The sequence below is a fragment of the Microcebus murinus genome, chromosome 2 (genome assembly GCF_040939455.1).
Source record: "Microcebus murinus isolate Inina chromosome 2, M.murinus_Inina_mat1.0, whole genome shotgun sequence".
In the NCBI taxonomy this organism is placed as follows: Eukaryota; Metazoa; Chordata; class Mammalia; order Primates; family Cheirogaleidae; genus Microcebus; species Microcebus murinus.
Window position 1 is genome coordinate 119,443 of NC_134105.1, and position 18,180 is coordinate 137,622.

The following is an 18,180-nucleotide window of genomic DNA, read 5'->3' on the forward strand; positions in this document are numbered from 1 at the left end:
CCTCCTGGGGTCTCCCACAGCCTCCACTGCTCTCCCTCCACAGGGACGGGGCCGGGCGCGGGGAGGGGCGAGTGGGCCCAGGACCCGCGCTCCGTGCATTCCCGACCACCAATGCCAGCCTCCTCCTGTGTCACGTTAGGCCGGACATCCAGGACCTGGACGGCAACGCCCCGTGTCCGGGCCTGGCCAGCGGGAAGCCACAGGACGTGGAGGAGGAGGAGGAGGACGACCTGGAGGAGGACGACGAGGACAGCCTGGCCGGGAAGTCGCAGGACGACACCGTGTCCCCCGCGCCCGAGCCCCAGGCCACCTACGAGGATGAGGAGGACGAAGAGCCGCCTGCCTCCCTGGCCATGGGCTTCGACCACACCCGGAGGTGGGGGCGGCCGTGAGCTCGGGACGCGTGGGGGGGTCTGAGCACCGCCAGGGCGGCCTCCCTCTGCAGACACCCCAGCCGGAGCCGGCTCGGCTCCTGCCCAGCAGGCGTCTGCACCTGAGCCCTGCAGGGCGAGGTCGGCCAGGGTGGGGCGTCTCGGCCCCCCCCACCAGCCCTAGAGGCTGGAAGCAGGTGCAGGGAAGAGCACTCCCCGCTGAGCAGGCGCCAAGCGCCCCGCATGGAACTAGTGCCGGCCGAGCCTCCCCCAGCCCTGTCCTGCCCGCCCGCCCCAGTGACGCTCCCTGAGGCCCCCTCTGGAGATGGCGCTTCCTGAGCCACTGTGTCCTGGGAGGAGAGGCCGTGTCCCCCGCAGAGCTGCCAGGAGGCCCCTTCCCGGCCCTCCCGCCCAGGGCTGCTGACTCACGTGTGTGCACGCACTACTCACCACCTCCGGGGCCCCGCCCTCCCGCTGCCCCGCATCCATGTGGCTTCCGTCCAGGTGTCCGTGTGTCCGTGTGTCTGTCTCCTTGTGCATGTGGCTTGTAGAGGCGCCGTGGCAAGCATGCAGGCACGGAGCCGGGCGTGCGGCGTCAGGGAGGCGGCCAGAGGCCAGACCGGCTGACACCGGGCCCCTCCCTCTCCCCGGTCGTTGGTGCAGGTTTATTGAGGAGCAAGAAGGCGGCCTGTTAGCTTTGGAGCCGATGCCGACCTTCGGGAAGGGGCTGGACCTCCGCAGAGCAGCTGAGGAAGCATTTGAAGTTAAAGATGTGCTTAATTCCACCCTAGACTCTGAGACTTTAAAACAGTCACTGTGCAGGCAGGCTAAGAACCAGGTAGGTGCCCTCAGAGCCCCGCCCCACCGCCACCTGGCTCCGCAGCCAGGGGACGCCCCAGTACGTGCCTCCCGCTGGGTCCGTCCTGCGCCCGGGGGAAGCTAGGACCACTGCCCCAACACCCAGCGCCCAGCGCCTCGGCTAGAGAGAGGCCCCGGCCAATGCGCCCTCCCGAGAGCCGCGTGCGGCAGGGAGGGGCTGAAAGCAGGTGGCGGGGACGGGACCCCCACGCACAGTTCCCTGCAGAGGTGCTAGTGCATGTAGGTGTCGGTCCCCTTCCTCTGGGCCCCAGGGGGAGGCATCCACCAGCAGGTCCCCAACCCGTCCAGCTGCCTCAGTCTCCCTCCCTGTCTGATCCAAGCCCAAGTGACCGGCAGCCCAAGCTTTTCCCCAGGGAAGCTGCCTAGTCAGGTGGTCCCCGCTTCCGAGCTGGAGCTGGGACGGAGGTCAGCGAGGGCCCCAGGCTTGGCCCTGGCGCTGCCTGTCTCCGCTCCCTAGGGCAGGTGGCCGCAGGACCCTGTTGGGGTCTCACCTAGCTCTCTGCTGCCATCCCAGAGGGGCCAGGCTCCCCCAGGCCTCAGCAACAGCTGTCTGCATGTCTGTCTGCGTCTTTTACTAATTCTGTCCAGAGTGTTAACGCGGGCGGGGCAAGCCCTGGCCCTCCTCCCCCACCCTCCACCCCGCTAACCGGCACACGACACTCCCAGCAGCCCCTGGGTCCCAGCACCTCATGCCCTAGGCTTGGGCAGAGGCGCCCCGTGGACGGTCTGGTGCCAGGAAACCACCTGGGTTCCCCAGTGATCCCGTCAGCTCTGAACGGCCACACACCCCTTTCCCGGAAGTAACCCCGTGGGGTCACCGCAGTGGGCAAAACAGGCGTCCCCTGCCCGACCAGGCAGAGACTGGCTCTTGCAGGCATGGGGGTCTCAGCGGAAACTGCCCGCCAGTCCCAGGGCCCTCCCGGAGCAGACACGTGTGCACACGGTTCTGCCGATCACTGGGCAGAGAGAACGGCAGGAGGGAGGGGTGACTGCAGGGTGCACCCCAGAGAGGCCGAGGGAGCTGTGGCCAGGGCCGCAGGGTCTTGGCAGGAGGCAGAAGACCCCCCCCCCCGTTCTCACAGCCCCTTGCACCTCCCTCCTTCCGGCGGGGGGCAGAGTCAGCCTCCGTGGTGCCCTCCCCAGGCGGACCAGGCACATGGGAGGCGGGGGAGGGGCGCGGCACCCCAGGCTCACACTCCCCGGTGTTGTCCTCCCCCCAGGCGTATGCAATGATGCTGTCTCTCGCCGAGGACCCTCCTGTCCACACCCCCGCCCAGGGCTCTCTGGACGCCTGGCTGAGCATCGCGGGGGCCGCGTCGGAGCCCAGAGCCTTTAACCCCATCAACCACCTCTGACGGCCGGGAGGCCCTGGGGTCAGAGTCCAGAGCGGGCGAGGGCGCCAGCGTGGACGGCGGCGGCCAGGCCGGCCAGAGCCCCGCGCACCTGCCCGGGCCCACTCCTCAGCCTCCACGCCCCACCCACGCAGCTCAGTTCTGACTCTTCCAACAAAAACTCAGACCCGAAAGATCCGGAAGCAGCTGCGGAGCTTCACCGTCGCCGGGCACGGTCCTGAGAACACTGCTCGGTCGGCCCGGCGCGCGCCATCCGGGACCACCCTCGGGAGCTGCCGCGAGGAATCGGCCCGGCCGGCGAGCGGGACCTTGACCCAGATCGGAAGCGGAAGGGAACGGATAGACGCGGAGTGCTCCAGAGAGAAGGATCTCGCCAATGATTTTTATAACGAAAACGGCAAGGATAACCTTTTTGGTAACCTTATTGACTACAGAGTCTATTTAAGCATGTGGTTTTAAAAAAATAGACAGTATTTTTTAAAAATCAAAAAAAAATGACTTGCAAATTGTTTTTTAAAAGTAATTTTGCAATTGCTTTGAAATTTCAGCTTATTTGCAAACCCAAGTCTGCCTAGGAACCAGCACTGTGCTTGGGTGTGTTCTTTATACTGTAGATAATGGAGAAATTTTCTATCTCTGACCTGTTTGTATAAGCCAAGGTGATCCCAGAGGCAGAGCAAAGGGCCTGGGGCCACTGCTGTGAACCTGTGCAGACTCTGCCAGGGACTCTGAGACCCGGTGCCTGGGGCCGCAGGCTGGCGCGGGCCGGGGCCGGAGGCGTGCCCGCAGCAGCCGTGCGGCGTGGAGTTCGTGCCGGAGTCCACCGGCCCCCACCCAAGACCCTCCAATTGTATGGGGCAGTCCGGGCTGTGGTGCCCGTCCTCCACGCAGGGGTGCAGCTGGGCCCCTCCTCTCCCCACCGCCCTCGGCCTGTACCCCGGCCACCCCCCACGCCAGCCCGGGCCACGTCCTGGGGCTCCGGCCTCCCACCCGCGGCTGCCCTGGGACCCTCCATGCCGCCCAGCTCCACCTGTGCCTGAGACTCCAGACCTGGGACGCAGCCACCACGTCCGCTCTTGGCGCAGGTTCTCGGGAGCTCACACGCGGACGGGCGTCCGGGGAGCCGGCTGGGAAGAGCAGAGACGGACGGCGCGGCCCTGGCGACCGGCGCCTCCTTCCCCGGGACATGTCTGCTTCTCCGTCCGGACAGGCTTTAAGTTATTCCCGTAGGGGCCAATTTCAAATGATGATTTTTTTTTCCCTGATGGAATTTACCTTAATCTGTATATAACTTGTAATTTTTTCTAATTCGTTTCTTATTTTATTTCTTCTTTAACAGTATTTTTGGCATTAGACATTCTTATTGTGAAGAAATGATGTTAATATAAGTATCTAGTGAAGGACCAAAACCGCGTGATGAGGTTGTGTGTCGTGTGGCCGATACCCAGGGAGTGGGCGACCTTTTAATGTGCCAAATACCCCGCCCGCCCCTCCGTGCATCCTGCTGCCCCCGCTGCCATTTACCAGACAATCATATGTTTTTTGTTAAATTTGCGTTTCAGTTGCATTTAAGACAAGTGTTCTATTTATTTCTTTTATTGTTTGGAAGAAAAAAATGATACTAGTGTCCCAACACAAAGAGAAAAAAAAAAAAATTGGCCTAAGTTGCCCTTTAAAAAAAAGGAAAAAAAAAAAAAAAAAGGAGCAGAAATCCAAACAGGCGTGGCTCGAGCCACGTGGGTGTGGGTACGTGTCCCGCCGTGGACATCTCCTCCATGTTTGTCCCAGGGGCAGCAGGACGTGTCCACACGGGCGCGTTCCGTGTCCGTCCCAGCCGCTCCAGGCCAAAGACAATCGTCCCTGCAGGTGCCAGGGGTCCCGGCTCACACCCGAGACCCTCGACGGGAGGCTCCTGCAGGCCCCGCAAGCCCACGCTCGAGTGGAAGGATCCACGCTCGCCACGTCTGCACGGGGCAGAAGGACGGGGACCGCCTGCGCATGGCGTGCGCCGAGGCCACGCGTGGACCCCGGGCAGCCGGGGCAGCTGTGTGCGGAGACAGGGCCGTGGCCACGTCCGTGAGGATTTAGGATTTGCAAACACAACTGCCCGATCCTCCGCAAGAGCGTCCGTGGTGTTCCCTCCGTCAGACCCACCAGGATCGTTTAGGAATTTCTGATTTCCCCTTGACCTAGACGGGATTCTTGTAAAAATTCAGCCTCGGATATGAACACCCCATTTCTGTAAACCCAAATTATATGATTTCTTCTTCGAAAGAATAAGGTGTGTGCTTTTTCTTGCGATGTGACTCTCTCTTTCCGAAGGGGGGAGTGTGGACAGACGGACCCCGAGTGCATCTCTTCGTCAGTAGCAGGACAGAGAAGGGCCCCTTCCCCTCGGCCCCTCGGATTTCCGGGTCAGACTCGGCCACTTTGGGCCGATCATCACGAGCGTTCTCTGTTCTCTTACCGTTCTGTTCTTCCGCCTTCCCCGGAATCCTGGTCGCACGTTTTAAGTCCTATCTTTGTCCCCTGACCATGATGGCAGAGAGCCCAGCTGCCCCCCAACACTCAGCCCCCCCGGGGCCCCAGCACCTGGCATTTCCAGGGGGCTCTGTCCTTGGGCCCCCTGAGAAGAAAGCACTTACGCCCAGGGCCGGAGCACCCCTGAAACACCCCACATTGCACCAGCCCCTGCAGCCTGGCCAGTCTCTGTCCGGGGGCCAGGAGAGCCCTGCGGGCGAGGGAGCCTGGGCCCCCTGCAAGGGTCCTGAGGTCCAGACCACCAGGCCGGGACAGGAGGCCAGGTTGCCATGTGCACTGCGTGGATGGGACAGGATGGCAGCTGGCTGGCTGGTCACCGTGTCTGTGGGCAGGTGGCCTGGGCCAGGGCCCTCAGCTGCTGCCAACTCGCACCCGGGAAGGAAATTTGGGAGGAGGCTCCTCTGGCCCTCCCTCCACTGCCCTGCAGACCCCGCCCCCAGAGAGCTAGCATCCTCACCTGGCTCCTGCACTGTTCCCAGGACAACCGGGTAGGATAGGACACACGGGGCTGTCCATCCTACGGGGCTGTCCATCCTACGGGCCAGGAAGACCCTTTGTGAGTGGGACCCAGAGTGTCCCTGCTTCAAACCCAGGGGAGCAGGTCCCTGCACCCTGCCTGGGACCCCAGGTGTGGAGCAGTGGACAGAGGGTGAGCTCAGGTGTGGCCCGAGACACTGGCCAGCCCGAGAGGCCACGAGTGCAGCTGGTCCATCCAGACCCTGATTGTCCCAACACCTCCGTGTCCCCAGAGTCCGGCCCTGGGAACCGGGAGGGCCCTTGGCTCCCGCCGCCCTGTCTGGTTCCCCCAGTGAGTGCGTGCAAAGCCCTTGCCTAGATACATATCACGTGTTTTAGACTCAGAGCCTCGAAGCACTGGATGGTGTCCCGTCCCGGTTCCCTGTCCCCTGCCCACGTGACTGAAACCTACTGAGCTGTCCTCACTGGGCCGTCCCACGGGAGGGGAGCGGGGAGCTTGCCCCTGCACTGCGGCCCCCGGGGGGACGGGGGCCGGGGACGCCAGGACACAGCGGCTCCTGGCCCGTGGAGGTCCGCCGGGTGTCAAAAGCCATGAAACTGTGTCTCTGTAGCACTGTGATACTGTGACGAGGACGTTCCCGCGTTCTTCTGCGAAGAGTTCCTTCGCTCCTTCCATTCCACGGTTTCCTTTTGTTCTTTCCCGCCACTGACTCACGTTACCACTTCTGGAAAAAATTAAAATAAAATAAGGCAGCTTGAGTTCCCAAACGTGCAATTCAGCCGTGAACAAACGTCATTCTGATGGTCTCCTTCGGCCACGGCTCACGTTGTCACTGTCCTCGTGGACACGAGGGAGGTTGAGCCCTGGTGTGCGAATATGTAATTTAAAGCGTGTGTGTGTTTGCATGCGCACGCGTGTGCGTGCGTGCGTGTGCGTGTGTGTGCATATATATATATATATATATACACTTTGTACCGTAAAGTCTATATATATATATATATATATATGATGCTTGCAAGAGTCCCACGCCATCTTTTGCCGCCGTTACATGACAGATTTGGTTCGGTTTTGTTTTGGTGTTGTTCTGTTTCTGTTTTCTTTTAGAACTGTATAGTGTTGAAAACGAAATCGACTGTAAATGTCCGGTTTTCATATGATGTTTTGAAAAAAAAAAAAAAACCATTGAGAGGGAGGCTGGGGCCTGTCCCACGCCCCCCCTACGCCCCCCGGATTGTAAATGGCTTCTGTTATGTTCATAAGTAAACTGTGCATGACGCGTGTTTAGCGGTCATTGTGTCTGTGCGTGAAATTTTTATCAAGAGGGAGATCCCGTAGATGCGCTTACTATGTATGTGATGAGGGTCGGCGCTGGCGACTGGGAGTCCCGCCCGCCGGCGCGGCAGGGGCGCGGCTCCGGGTTCAGGCGGAGGCCGCCACAGGAGGACGATGAACTCGGGGTACAGGAAGCGTAGGCGATGCCTAAAAAAGAGCAGTTTTGCAAATTTCATTCCGATGCTTGTGACAAAGACAAATGTGCTTGTGTAGAGGCGTTTCGCCAAGGCGGGCCCAGGAGCGGCCGGCGCTGAGGTTGACGCTGTAGAATAGGACTGTATACCAAATGTACCTTCCCGACGCCACAATGAATTTATACCTGAGATTGATATGCAATAAATCTGTGTGCTTTTTCTAAGGCTCGGCGCGCTCCATTGTGGGGAGGGAGGGAGGGAGGGAGGAGCGAGCGGAGGGCTTGACTTGGGGGTCCCTGGGTGCAGGCTCTGGTGCAGATGAAGCCCTCTCCCCGCCCCACTGCCGGGGCAGGCGCCCTGGCTGTTCCCATTTTGCAGAAAAGAACTAGCTCAGGAGGGCACCAGCTACAGGAACAGGCTCAGGAGGCCCCCACAGTGAGTGGTGACCTCCAGGTGTGACCCTGCTCAGGCGTGGCAGCCCACAGGCCAGTCCTCCAGGTGTGCCTGCCTCCACGTGGCATCCCCTTGTGGTGGAGGACCCATCTCCTGTGGCCTGTCCTAAACCCATGCCCTCCTAAGAGTGGACCACCCTCACCAGCCTTCCAAGGAGGCCATGTGCACCCCACCTGGCATTGCCCCCGGCCGGGGCCTGGAACTGCCCCAACAGGTGCTGCCCATGTGGACAGAGTGGGGAGCAAAGACCCCGGTGCGGGAGCAGACCCAGGGTCCCTCGGGGACTCTCTGGCCTCGCCCCAGGGTGCCGCCCCTCTGAAGCACCCAGAGAGTCCTGCGTTCACCTGCCTCCGCTGGGCCTCCACCTCCACCGTGACCCGCCCTGACCCAGAGGCCTCGAGAGGGAATGTCCCCATCCCTGTGAGGCCTCCTTGTGGGTGGCCCAGGGGACTTCTCCCGGACTTCTGCTGACACAGGGTCAGCTGCCCTCACAAGACAGCTCCCCGCCTTGTGGCCTCAGACCGCCTGGGCTCCTCCCTGCCCCTGGAGCCCCCACTTCTCCTCCTGCCCAGCCCACCACTTCAGACACAGCGCCCCCCGCCCAGGGTTTGGGGCATGGACAGTCATTGTCACACAGACAGTGACAACTTCGCTGCAGAGCCAGCATCTCGGTCCAGCCTTGGAGCTTCTCCACGTGGTGTCTTCCCCGGGAGCCCCAGTGTCTAAGGGGCCGAGGTAACAACAGAATTGACATCTGACACTCCCACAGGTAGCTTCTTACCTGCCCTTGGCACTGCCCCTCCTCCGGGAGCTCTCCCCAGACTCCTTCCTACGAGCCACCACCTCCACCCCACATGCCACCAGGAGGCAGCCCCCAAACTCCCAGGACTCACACCAGCAAGGGGCCCCTCCTCCACCAGACCACGGAGGTGGGGTGGGCAGCACCGATTCCACACCAAGAAAGACCCCACCAGGTGTCTGTCTGGCAAGATGACCCCCGCCCACACCAAGACAGTGTCTGTCCCTTCCCAGGTGTTTCGGGAGGAGCAGCTGCAGGTGGCCTTTTCACCTTCAGGGAAAGGTGTCACCTTCCCCCGGCGGCTGTGTGGTTGCTCGGGGTCCGAAGCCTCCCCCACGGACAGACACCTGCGGGACTCACAGGGGGCCCGTAGGCTCCGCTCACCGAGTCCAGAAATGCCACATGCCGTGCGCCGGATTTGGGGGCTGGGAGCACAGAGAGTGCCTTGATGTGTCCCTCCGTCCCCAAAGCCCGGGTCGGGCACACCCCGTAGGAGGTTGGTCGCAGGAATGAATGCGTGGATGAACGAATGAATGGCTTGCCATAAGGGCGGCCACTCGACGCGGATTCCGAGAAAGCCGGTGTCTCCAAAGTCCGCAGAGGGGCGGGAACCTGCTCTGATAACGGGGAAGGGGGAGGTGGGGCTCTGGGGTCCCCCAGCGGCCGTTCCTGGTGGCTGCCCAAAGGGGAGACCTGGAAGTTGATGTTGGAACGAGATTCCTGGGGCCGAGCGCCTGCTGTTTTCTTAACACCACCAAGCGCGGTGTTTCCCCAGCGCGGCCCTGGCCGGGGAAAGCGTTTCAACGTGGCGAGGTTATTTTCCTTCCCAATGTGATTGACGGAAGGGTCGTCATCGGTGAGATCTTAAGCCCCCTTGGTCAGATGTGGGGTTCGCCCCGGGGGCCGGCCTGAAAGGCCTCTCTCTCTCTGGAAACCTGTTTCCGCTCTCGGAGGACAAACGATGTGACTCGCAGAACTGATGGATGGCCCGGCTCCCGAAAGTCATGCACAGGGATCGGATGACAGCGCCCGGCGTCCCCACAAGGGCCCTTGCCCGGCGATGGCCACAGCGGGCTCCAGCCGAGTGAAAACCCTCCCCGCTCTGCGCGGCCTGGCAAACGCTCTCCTCATTAGCCCCGGAGGGGAGAGGAAAATCCGGCACAAGAGCGGGTCTGATAATAGCCCTATTGTCAGGGGGGCCGAGGGAAAGAGAACAGAGACCGACAGAACATTTCTGACAAGTGGACTTTGTCTCCCTGGGCCGGGTCCTCCGAGCACAAAAGGCTGGGGGAAAAGGCTCCGTTTTGGAAACGGGGAAAATCAACAAGAGAAAAAAAGTGCGTCAATGAGGAATCTGTTTTCTGGGGAAAGAGATGCTTTTGAATTCCTCCTCAGATGCATTTTGGGCCAAGGGAACTTGTCAGTTATTTGCAGAGAAGCTATTTTTGAGAACCGTCAACCTTTATTTCTCATGGCAGCAAAAGTTTTCCAAAAATCGAGATGCGTCCTAATTTGGGGTAAAATAGCCAGAATCAGGGTGGCTTTTGTGCAGACAGAAGGGCCCCCGCCCCGGAGAAAGGTGGCCCCCAGTGTAGGCTGCTCGAGGGGGTTATTCTGGGGGGTCAGGGGGCTGCCAGCCCAGCCCAAGTGCCCCCCGGGGAAACAGAGGCCTGCGTCCACTGTGACTGGACCACATCTTCCACGGCTCTCGGTCCCAGCTCAGGACAGGGAAGTGGGTGGAATTTACTCGCACGGCTCCAGGGTGTGAGAAAGGAACCCCCGGTTCCCGGGGGAAACCAAAGTCTTGCAAGCCGTGGAGCCCAGGCCGTGACTGCAAGGTGCACAAGGAAACAGTCAGGAGCGACGGAAACATCGCACACCACAACGGTGGCTGTGCGGCCACAGGTTAATTAGAGACTGCGCCCCCCACACCTAGGCCGCCCAGCCTGCCCTGGGAGGGGCCTGCCCAAAGTCCTTCCCGCCGTAAAGTCCAAACTGGTATCAGCAGAGAGCCCAGGAAGCCCCTGAGACAGAGGAGGGTGGGGAGAGGGTGGGGAGAGGGCCGGCTACAGGGAGCAGAGGGTCTGCGGCTTTGCACCTCCTCCCAGGCCACGGGGAGCCCCTCTTTGCCCCTCTTGTCAGCGTGGAGCCGGAGAGCACAGCCTTTCTGCTCAATACCATCTGCAGAGCTTGAGAATGCATGAGCAATACTGTGGACTGGGAAACTACACACACGCAGCAGAGGAACAAAACAGGCGTGGACGGGAAGTGCCAGGTTCAGAGCCATGGCCTCCTCCAGGAAGAAAGGGGTGCAGGGGCTGGGGGAGGGGCTTCGATTTTACCTGCAGTGTGTGGGAAGGCTTGAGGGTCCTTCAGATACACATGCGGGTCATCTGCCCAGAAAAGGAGAGACATGGCCAGGCGCAGCGGCTCACGCCTGTAATCCTAACATTCTGGGAGGCCGAGGCGGGAGGATGGCTCAAGGTCAGGAGTTCGAAACCAGCCTGAGCAAGAGCGAGACCCCGTCTCTACTATAAATAGAAAGAAATTAATTGGCCAACTAATATATATAGAAAAAAATTAGCCGGGCATGGTGGTGCATGCCTGTAGTCCCAGCTACTCGGGAGGCTGAGGCAGGAGGATCGCTTGAGCCCAGGAGTTTGAGGTTGCTGTGAGCTAGGCTGACGCCACAGCACTCTAGCCCAGGCAACAGAGTGAGACTCTGACTCAAAAAAAAAAAAAAAAAAAAGAAGAAGAGGAAGAAAAGGAGAGACAGAGAGTGTGTTTCACTTGTTCCTTCCCACCTGTTTGCACTTTGCTGCTGCTTCTTGCCCCGTGCGCCTGTGGGAGGGACGCACAGTGGAACGGTGAGCATGCACTTCTCCGTGTCAGAGCAAAGGCAGAAAGCCGCAGGTCTGCCCGCGACTTCCCGGTTAGCGGCAGACGCCCTCTATCCGGACGAACAAGCTCCCTTCCAGGTCTGCGTCACTGAGATTTTATTCTAACGGGTGTTGCATTGAGTCAAAGGTTCTTCCCTCACCCACTGAAAAGATCATGGGATCGTTCTCCTTTCTCCTCTGTTAGTGTGGCGAATTACACAGAGTGATTCTCAAGCATCAGACAACTTTCTGTTTCTAAAATACACCCCACTTGGTCATGATACAGTATCCATTACACACACGGCTGGATTTGATGTGTTAGTAGTTTGTCTAATAAAACATTTCTGTGCCTGTTTCCATGAGGGATATTGGTCCGCAGATTTATTTTCTTGTGATATCTTTTAGTATTAATATTAGAATAATGCCAGCCTCCTAAACTGGTTTGAAAACGTTTCCTCTTTCTCTAGTTTCTGACAGAGCCTACCTATGTACTGTTTCTTCCTTTTTGTCTGAATATTTGACCGAATTCACCTGTGATGTCATCAGAGCCTGGAGTTTTCTTTGTGAAAAGGTTTCTGTTTTTAAATTAAGAATTCTATCCCTTCACTAGATATAATGCTGTATAAACTTTTCTATTTGTTCTTGTGCCAGTTTTGATACTTTGTATCTTTCAAGGAACTTGGCCATTCTGTCTCAGTTGCTGAATCTGTGGGCAAAAGGTTATTCGTAATTATTTTCCCATCACCTCGATACCTGCAAGGTCAGTAGTAAGGGCCCCCTTTTAGTTCCTGACATTGATAATTTGAGTCTTATCTCTTTCCTTCCTGAGAAATCCGGGGTTATCAATTTTACCCATCTTTTCAAATAACAGCCTTTTCTTTTTATGGGTTTTCTTTATTGTTTACTTCCTGTTGCAATGATTTCCACTCATTTGTTATTTTCTTTCACTTCCTTTAGCTTTAATTTGTACTGGTTTTTTTTTATTTTTTATTTTTTTTAAGCATTTAAAGGTAAAAGCTAAGATCATTGATTTTAAACACGTCTTCTTTTCTAATATAAACATTTAAGCTATGAATTTCCCTCTAAGCACTGCTTTAGCTGCATCTCACACATTTTGATACTTTGTATTTTCATTATATTAACAATTCATTTCAAAGTATTTTCTAATGTCTCCTGAGATTTCTACTTTGATTTTTATGTTACATAAAAGTATGCTGTTTAATATTCAAATATTTGAGAATTTTCTAGATAACATTTAAAATTTTTTTTTATTTCAGCATATTACAGGGATACAAATGTTTAGGTGACACATATTGCCTTTGCCCCACCCAAGTCAGAGCTTTAAGCGTATCCATCCCCCAGACAGTGAGCACTACACACATTAGGTGTGAATATCCCCTCCTCCCCCTGCCACCTGCCCGACACCTGCTGAATGTTATCACTATATGCGCACTTCAGTGTTGGTCAGTTAAGTCAGTTAATATCAATTTGATGGTGAGTACATGTGGTGCTTGTTTTTCCATTCTTATGATACTTCTCTTAGTAGGATGGGCTCCAGCTCCATCCAGGGTAATGCAAGAGGTGCTAGGTCACCACTGTTTTTGTTATTGGTTTATAATTGAATTGTGTTGTGGTCAGAAAACAGGCTCTGCGTGATTTCAATCACGTGAAATGTGTGGAGGCTTGGTTAGTGGCCCAGCCTATGGCCAAGCGTGGTGAATATTTCCTGTGCACGTGAAAAGAATGTGAATTCTGCAGTTGTTGGGTGTGGTGCCAGTGTTGCGACAGTGTGTACAGCTAGTGTGACAGCTCTATGACCGGGGAAAGAACCGAGCGGCACACAAAGAGTCGGAGAACAGCCTTTATTCCTCTGGCAGGCTCAGCACGCCTAGTGTTACAGCTCTCTTCCTGTCTTCTGATCTTCTCCCCTTCTTCGGTCTCCTCCTGCTTTTATACCCTTGGCAGGGCTCAAAAAGGGTCCAATGAACTACAAGCTTTAACATCCGATCAACATCAAGCTTTAACATCCAATCAACATCAAGCTTTAACATCCGATCAACAACAAGCTTTAACATCCAATCAACATCAAGCTTTAACATCCAATCAACATCAAGCTTTAACATCCAATCAGCAACAAGCTTTAACATCCAATCAACAACAAGCTTTAACATCCAGTCAGCAACAAGCTTTAACATCCAATCAACATCAAGCTTTAACATCCAGTCAACAACAAGCTTTAACATCCAATCAACATCAAGCTTTAACATCCAATCAACAACAAGCTTTAACATCCAATCAACATCAAGCTTTAACATCCAATCAACATGAAGCTTTAACATCCAATCAGCAACAAGCTTTAACATCTGATCAACATCAAGCTTTAACATCCAATCAACAACAAGCTTTAACGTCCAATCAACATCAAGCTTTAACATCCAATCAACATCAAGCTTTAACATCCGATCAACATCAAGCTTTAACATCCAATCAGCAACAAGCTTTAACATCCAATCAACAACAGTGGGATTCAGAAATTACCCAATCAGGATCACGCAAGCAGTGCGGCGGGAAACAGGCAGCGGCACTCGGGCCTGGGGGCATTCCAGCACGCAGGGCCCCGGGCGGCTCTCTGCCGCTGAGCCCGGCCCCAGCAGCGTGCCCCCCAACTGGCCATGAGCAGCACTGGCCCGCGGAGATGCGGAGAGACAGGGGGGCAGCATGCGGCCGCGTCCCGGAGCCCGACATTTTCCGTGTGGTGCTCTCTAAATGTCAATTAGGGCAAGTTGGCTAAGAGTGTTGTTGACACCTTTTACACCCTTATGATTTTTCTACCTCCTGTTCCATCAATCGTTCAGAGAAGCATTGAGACCCCCGACTATAACTGTGGACCTGTCCCCTTTTCCTTTCAGCCTGGCCAGGGGTCGTTTGTCCTTGTGCGTGTTGTAACCTCCGTTACGTGCACACGCACTTAGGATTGTCTTCTCGATCAACTGAATCCTTTATCGCTGTGATACGTCCCTTTTCCTGATGGCAACAGTCTTGCTCTGAAATCTAGTCTGCCTGTTACCAACATAGCCACTCCTGCCTCCTGTGACCAGAGTTTGCGTGGCTGTCCCTTACCTTCCTTTTGCTCTTATCCTAGCTGTGTTTTACCTTTGAAGCTCCACATATAATAAGCATCGTACAGTTGGGTCTTGCTTTTTCCCCATTCGGATAATCTCTAGCTTTTAACTGGTGTGTTTAATCCATTAACAGTTAATAGAGTTATTGATAATGTTGGATGTGGGCTACCATCTTGCTACTTGTTTTCCATTTGTTGTCTCTGTTCTTTGTCTTTTTCCTCTTTTCCTGCCTTCTTTTGGGTTAATGTTTTCCATTATTCTATTTTATCTTCTGTCTTGGCTTGTTAGTTACAGCTCCTCATCTTGGTTCCTAGTGTCTGTTCTAGGGTTTTCGGTACTTACCTTTAACTTTTCATTATCTGTCTTTAAGTGATAGCATAGCATTGTATGTAAAATATATAAACTTTCCAATAGTGTGTTTCTAGTCTCTTCTCCTGTCTTTTGTACTTTTATCGCAATGCTTTTTATTTTTACATATGTTATGAATTTCATATTACACTATCATTATTTTTACTTTAAATAGTCTATTATCTTTTAAAGAATTTTTAAAGCACAGAAGAAGAGTCTCTCATATTTATCCACATACTTGCAATTTCCAATTTCCACTGCTTGTGCAGACCTGCATTTACATGTGGGTGTTTTAACCTGAAAGAAATGCCTTTGGCGTTTCCTGTAGCGTGGTCTATCCGTGATGAGTTCGCTCAGCTTTTGTCTTTATTTCACTTTCCTTTTTGAAGGATGTTTTCACTAGAAATGGACATCTTGGTTGACACTTTTGTTTTCCTTCAGCACTTTAAAGACGTTGCTCTAGTGTCCCCAGGTCTCCAGGTTTCCCACGACAGCCGGCCGCCGTTCCCGCCTTTGTCCCCTGAAGACTCCCTCCCGGCACTGGTTCCCAGCCGGTTGGTAACCAGCTGCCCTGGTGCGGTTTGCTTTGCACGGATGCATCTTTGATTCCTGGATCTGTGGATCTGTGGGGTTTTACCACATCTGGACGGTTTTCAGCCGTTATTTCTTTAACCACTTCGGTACGAGCGTCGACCATAGTGGACAGCCACAGATGAACGCGCACAGCGACTTGAGCCGACAGCCGTGATAGGACTTTTCTAATTTTTCATTTATCAAAGTAACATTGTGAACATTTAAAAGTAACGTAATGAAAACATATAAGTATATGTTACCTATTCTGATTTACAAGTGAAGCTGCCTGTAAAGTAAAACAAGCTTCCAGTGCTTTCAAGCTTTCCTCATGACACAAGAGCAAAACGGACCCGTCGTCAATGCACAGCACACGCTACCGTGCGGACTGTGAGTGCCGGCTGTGGGCGAGGTGTCGGGGCCGGCGAGCGCCGTGCCCAAGTGGTTAAACATACATTCTCCCCGTCACCTCTTTCTGGGCCCCAAGTTGCACTGATTATTAAACTGGTCAATGCTATCTCACGGGTCGCCGGGGTTTTGTGTGTCTTCTTCTCGGGCTTGGTTCCCTGTGTGCTTCCGTCGGTCATACGACTTGCATCACCCTGGCTCAAGTTCACAGACGTTTTCTTCTGCGGTGTCTGATCCGCTGCCCATCCCAGCCGGCAGAGCTCGTGTTTCATAGACTGTACGTTTTCATGTTTAGAATGTCCACCTCGTTCATTATTATTGTACTTTCCACCGGTCCTTTGATTACGATCGTGGTTTCCTTCAAGTCCTTGGATATATTTGTAACACTTGTTTTAAATGCCTCATCTGCTAATTCCCTCATCTGTGTCATTTCTGGATCTGTTTCTATTGATTGATTTTTCTCCTAGTTACGGGTCACGCGTCCCTGCTTCTTCATACATCTAGTCATTTGGTATAGGGTGCTGGGGCTTGTAAGTGTCAAATTGCATGAGTTTCTGGATTTTGTGGGCCTTCTTTTCAAACATATTGGGTTTTGTGCTGACAAGGGCAAAATTTACTTGTGGGTCAGCCTGGTCCTCTGGAGGCTTGTTTTGAACCTTTGGTAGGTCGGTCACGCCCAGAGGAGCCATCACTCTGGGACTAGTTTAGCCCTTCACCTGGAACGCGGCCTGCTGTGGTCTCCACTGGGCGCTGTCCGTGGTCAGCGAGGTCTTTCTTCTGGGTGGCCGGAAGTCAAGCATCTCCTGGCCCCCAGTGAACTCCAGGACTTGTTCTGCTCACAGCGCTTGCTCCCTGGTGGCTGCTGGTCCCTGGCTTCGTGGAATGTCACTCTGGTCATGCCCAGCCTAGACTCTGGCCAAAGACGCCTGTGAACCCTGCAAGAACGCTGGAGCACCTCGGCCCACCTGCTCCTCCGGCTTCCCTGGGCTCCACACCTGTCCCCGCAGCTGAGACCACTGGGCTCTCTTGCTGAAAGGCTCATTTGCTTCTGTCCCCTGCTACCTGTTGTCCAATGTCTAGAAACAGTTGTTTCTTGTAATTTTTGTTCAGTTTTCTAGTTGTGTATGCTGGGAAGAAAAGTCTGGTACCAGCTACTTCGTCGTGGCCGAAATACCTGTAATGTCTTCCATTCTCAGGTGGGGGGAGGCACACTGTGTCATTTATGTTTTTATTTATTTTTCATTCCATGTGCTTCACTGCACACCTCAAACCGTCCCCGGTGACCACCAGGGATCCTGGGCTTTGGCGTCAGACCGACCTGGCTTCTAATCCAGGTGGCCAGGCCACTCACTGAGCAGGTGACAACAGGAAAACATTTATCCTCTCAGCTAAACAGGGGCAACACCTGCGGGAGTTTCTGTGCAAATTCGGCGAGACGCTGCAAAGCCCAGCGTGAGCCTGGCGCACAGCAGGCGCTGACCGGGTGGGAGAGGCCATTTGCTGTCTTAGGGTACAAGGAGGGGTGGCCTCTGCTCCCTAAGCCCAAGCTCCTGCTCAGCAAGGCCGAGCAGGGGCCAGAGGCAGCAGGCCCTGCCCCACCCACCTGCAGCTCCGCCCGGCCCTGGGCCTCCCCTCACCCAGCACAGAGGCGTCTCTGTCCTCTGTCCCACTGGCAGCCACGGCACCGTCCACGCCAACGGGAGCCTTTGCCCACGGCCCGCGGGCTAGGAGGGGCAGCCAGCAGCCCGCAGTGAGTAATAGGTCAGCCGTGCAGGGCCTGAGAAGGACAGAGGGACGCTGTTCCCTCCCCTCCCGCCCACACCTTCCTGTGTCCCTGGGGTGGGGGTGGGGGTGGGGGTGGAGGCCGGCAGGCGGGCACTGCCCACTGCCCAGCGCAGGGGCGGGGCAGCCCTGCAGCCTCGGCTGCCCTCGGCCCTGCACGCCCGGGAGGGTCAGGCCAGGGGCCTGCTCAGGAGCTGCCAGCCACAGGTGCCGCCTCTTTGCGCCGGGGCCACAGGTGCTGCCCCTCTGCGCCAGGGTCACAGGTGCCGCCTCTCTGTGCTGGGGCCACAGGTGTTGATCAAAAGCTTGGAAGACTCAAAGCGAGAGCTACAGGTGCACAGGACGCCACTCGAAAGGGAGCTGCTCCTGCAGACACTGGCACGGGCCACTCCACAGGCAGTTCCCAGCCGCTGCTGAGGCTGGGGGGCCACAGCCTCTCCCGGGGACCACACCAGGAACCCCAGGGCAGGCCGCACACAGTCGAGCCACGCCTCCCTTCCACAGGCGAGCACTGCTGTGCACGCCCGGCCCCAGAGCCCTCCCAGCCTGCCAGAGGCCTGGGACTGCGTGACAAGACAGTGGTGTCACTTCGAAGGCCTCACGGGGCAGGGAGAGAGAAGACCCCGGGTGGCCACATTGCTCCTCTGGGCTCCTGCTGCCCGGTTCTCAGAGGCGGCCCTCTCACCGGCCATGGGGGGGCAGGGACATGAGCAGCCCCGGCCGATGGCGTGG

The 18,180-nt window shown here is 56.0% G+C and overlaps 1 protein-coding gene across 1 annotated transcript in view; it reads left to right on the forward strand.

The window, feature by feature from the left end:
- PRDM16 (PR/SET domain 16) overlaps positions 1–6,559 on the forward strand; it is a 53,419-nt gene extending 46,860 nt beyond the window's left edge. The window contains exons 20-22 of the mRNA XM_075993354.1: positions 140–376; positions 1,035–1,209; positions 2,471–6,559. Coding sequence (XP_075849469.1) covers positions 140–376; positions 1,035–1,209; positions 2,471–2,605 — 547 coding nt within the window. The 3' untranslated portion in view covers positions 2,606–6,559. The remainder of the gene's footprint in view (positions 1–139; positions 377–1,034; positions 1,210–2,470) is intronic.
- The last annotated feature ends 11,621 nt before the right edge of the window (positions 6,560–18,180 follow it).